Source organism: Octodon degus, unplaced genomic scaffold (assembly GCF_000260255.1).
Source record: "Octodon degus isolate 3935 unplaced genomic scaffold, OctDeg1.0 scaffold00138, whole genome shotgun sequence".
Classification (NCBI taxonomy): domain Eukaryota; kingdom Metazoa; phylum Chordata; class Mammalia; order Rodentia; family Octodontidae; genus Octodon; species Octodon degus.
The window spans coordinates 2,531,998-2,535,879 of NW_004524714.1; the positions used below are offsets into that span (position 1 = coordinate 2,531,998).

Genomic DNA, 3,882 nt, shown 5'->3' on the forward strand with positions numbered 1-3,882 from the left:
AAAAAAAAAAAAAAAAGGGAAGGGAAGAGGAACAAGAAGCCAATTGCTTAAAAAGGGTATGGGCTAACAAATGTAAAAATGTGATTTATCTTCCATGGGTAGTATTCAGTATAACATCTGAAAGAATGTAACATTCCATGATATACTTCATAACCTTCTTAAGGGCCCTGGCAAGCGCAAGGTCCCCAAGTTTGATCACCAGTATCAAAAAAAGGGGGGGAGGGGCCAGGGAGATGGCTCAGTAGGATAAGCGCTTGACTGGCAAACTCAAGGATCTGAGTTTAATCTCCGGTTCCACCAAAAAAAAGGGGGGGGGGAGTATTAGAAGCAAGTAGTATATATAAAACAATATATATATATATATATATATATTTTTTTTTTTTTTACTAAATTTGCAAGGAAATGGATACCAGGCTTTTAAAATTTTAACAGTGAGTTTTAGCAAGTTATTTACTGTTTGAAGCCTCCATTTCTTTCCCATGGGTAAAATGAGGATGTTAACATTATAGGATCCCTATGGATACCCCCAGCCTTAAACACTGATTCACCGCAGAAGACAGAGCTGAGGAGTAACAACCTTTACAGCAGGAGCAACATCAATAAGTTTGTTTTGTTTTGAGAGAGGGTCTGACTATGCAGTCAGGCTGGCCTTGAACACATTAGCCTAGGTTAGCTTCAAATTCGCAGTCAGCCTCCTGCCTCAGCCTCCAGAGTGCTGGGATTGATGAGCACTTTTTTTTTTAAATGTTCATTTGGGGGTTTTGGTTTTTGTTTTTGTCTTTTTGAGTCAGTCTCACTATGCAGTTCAGGCTGGCCTTGAGCTCGCTTTGTAGCTCAGGCTGGTCTCAAACTTACACGGATCCTGCAGCCTCAGTCTCCCTAGTACTGGAGTTACAGCTGTGTGCCACCACACCCATTCAACAATTTTCTTTTCAATAACTTATGGTAAGATCCTACAGCAAGATTCCTCAGTAGAACTATTTCCCATATACAAATGCATTGAGTAAGGAGGCAGGGAAACAGGGTGTTCAAAAGAACCATACACAGTTCAGTCAAAAGCATTTGACAGCAGAGAAAGAGGCTAACCATTTATCTTGTGAATCACTGAAAACTGTAAATTTCCACCATTTTCATTATCTTTATTTATTTTCTTCTACAGAGAGAATCTGTTTTAATTTCCTCTTAAAAGAAGTAGCAAAGGGGCTCAGTGGAATAAGCACTTCCCTGGCAAGTGTAAGGGCCTGAGTTCAATCCCCGGTTCCCCCCCCCAAAAAAAAAAAAACAACACCACCAAAGAAGTTGCAAAGCCACATCCATCCTCACACATCTTTTTGTTACAAGGAAATACCAAAATAAATATTGAAGAGGCGCTATTTTTCTACACATATCACCCATCTTATTTAGTACTGCGAATACCTTTCCCTAATATTCCTCTCCATCGGCCTCCCTGGGCCGGGGCCGGCGCTCACTACCCTCCCCTGGTAGAAATCTACGTCTGTTCTGCCTTGCATCCCAACCCATAAACAACCATTTCCTCCAGAAGCGGCGGTCGCAGCTGTCTGAGCTGCCTGAGGCTCTCTATCAGCCTAGCCAGCGCCAGTTCTGCAAACAGGGCGACTGCAGACAGCGGTGCCGGGCAGGGCCGCTCCTCCCGCCGCGCACCGCAGCTGCCGGTCTCCACCGGGACAAGCGGGTTCGCGACCCCGAGGAGACCCCGCCCTTGGCGCTAAACCCGGGAAGGGGGGTGGCGCGCGGCGGCCCAGCACGGCAGCGCCAGGCCGGGGACTGACAGGAGTCCACACCCCAGCTGCGGGAGTGGCCCAGGTGGGTCGCCGCAGCGGGACAGCGGCTCGCCAGAGGAGGGGGAGGACGCGGGCGAGGATCTCGCTCGTCACGACTCACGAGGGAGGGCGGGAAAGAGGGAGGGACTGGAGAGAAAAAAAGGAGTGGAATCCGAGGATAAAGGAGAGCAAGGGGAGAAAAGTGGGGGGGCAAAAATTAGGGTTCCAAGGGTGATGCTGCGCTACAGAAGGCAATATGCAGGCGCGCGAAAGGGACCGGATAGGGCCTCGGGGTGCAGAGGGAGGGGGAGCAGGGATGGAGTGAGGGTGAACAGGGGATGAGAGAAGAGGTATGCTGACGGAGGAGATGAGGGGGTGGTGATGGCGGCGGGATGGCGCGAAGGGGAAGATGGATGAAGGAGTGGATGATGGAGATGAAGGAGACGGATGGGCGAAGCTAGAGGAAGCCCGCTGGCCACAGGAGACGGGGGCGACTTCCACCCGGGGAGGGCGGTAACCGGACCCTGGATCCCCCGGCAGGGTGGGCGGGCAGCTAGGCGCGAGGCCGGGCGCTGCGGGCGCTGCGGCCAGTGCGCCGCCGGCTCCAGTGCGGCCGCAGCCCCCGCCTGAGGGAAGGACCCCGGCTCCCGCTACTTACTCTCTCCGACCACGGCTTTGAGGCCAATGGGGGCCATGGTACTGCGCGAGTCTCTGAGCTCCGAGCCGCCTCCCGCGACGCCCGCGGACACCACAGCCTCCCGGGCCCGCGCGCTAGGTTGGCTGCAGCCCGCCGCCCGCTAGCCGCGCTCGGGACCGACTGACGCGCGAACTAGGCGCGGGGGCGCGGCGCGAGCCAGAGCGAGGCTGCCGAAGCGCCGGCGCGCGGAAGGCGGGGCTAAAAGGGGCGGGGCCTCTGGCCAGTCGTTAGCGTCAGCCGCTCGTCTCCACCAATCAAACCGAGGCCGGGACACTCGGCCCCGCCCTCTAGGATGCGGCTGAGCTCAAGGCGGCCCCTGGCTGGTGCTAGAGCCGCGCCCTCCCCCTCACCTCACGCGCTGCGCGCGCCCGTCAGCCGTGCGCGCTCGGGGCGCAGGGTCCTAAAGTCCCTTGTTGCCGCCTCCGCACTGGAATCCCTGGCAACAGGCATCTTTCTAAAAGCCGGTTATGGTGCTGTCTTTCCTCTTTCTGGGATCCTTCCACTTTTGCCTGCCACCCAAGGAACTCTGGAAGTTAATCTCTTTATTAATAGTACCACTTCCCATTCACAACATAATCTGGGATACAGTGATACTATCCCAAGCCCCTGGACATCTATAGCCTTAGAGTCACAATTCTCAGAGCTTTATTATGTGTCTGGCTCCGTGCTGACGTGCCTTAAAAGTATCATCTCATTAAATCTTTGAAATAATTAGACACACACACACACACACACACACACTGGGGGAGGCGTCAAACCCAGGCCCTCTCCACCAGTGAGTTGCATATCCAGCCCTTTTTTTTTTTTTTAATTTATTTGTGTGTGTGTGTGTGTGTGTGTGTGTGTGTGGCCAGCTCAGCCCACCAGGGGGCGGGGCGGGCTGGCATGTGGTGCTGGAGGATTGAACCGCCGGTCCCTGTGCTTTGCTAAGCTTGTTCTAAGTAGGTGCTTTAGACCACTGAGCCATCTCACCAGCCCCTCCAGCCCTTTTTTTACTTGAGGCAGATTCTCCATGAGTTGCCGAGGCAGGACTCGAAGATGCAACCTTCCCACCTCTGCCTCCCTTGTGCTTGCGCCATGCTGGGGAACCTAAACCATTAGACTTGTTAGCAGAACGAGCATTTATCATTCATTAATAAGTACTTTTTGATCTATTATTATATGTAAACCGCTATTCTGAGCCTTGGAACTACAACTATGGATAAGATGCTCCAGCGGACTTTAAAAACCAGAAGTTTCCAAATCCTAAATCTTTTTTTTTTTTTTTTTTGTCTTTTTGAGACAGGATCTCAGTGTGCAGTTCAATCTGGCCTTGAGCTCACTTTGTAACCCCGGCTGGTCTCGAACTCACACCAATCCTCCTGGCTCAGCCTCCCAAGTGGTGGGGTGACAGGTGTGTACCAC

At 52.6% G+C, this 3,882-nt stretch overlaps 1 protein-coding gene across 3 annotated transcripts in view; it reads right to left on the reverse strand.

Annotated features, from left to right (window-relative positions):
- The window catches only part of Stxbp1 (syntaxin binding protein 1), a 61,649-nt gene extending 58,974 nt beyond the window's left edge, over positions 1-2,675 (reverse strand). The window contains exon 1 of one of the 3 annotated variants that reach the window (XM_004641549.2): positions 2,440-2,671. In XM_004641549.2, the coding sequence (XP_004641606.1) occupies positions 2,440-2,476 (37 nt within the window). In that variant the 5' untranslated portion in view covers positions 2,477-2,671. Of the gene's footprint in view, positions 1-2,439 lie in introns of all 3 variants that reach the window. The other 2 variants (XM_023701624.1, XM_004641548.2) reach the window with 2 other exon arrangements.
- Between the last annotated feature and the right edge of the window lie 1,207 nt (positions 2,676-3,882).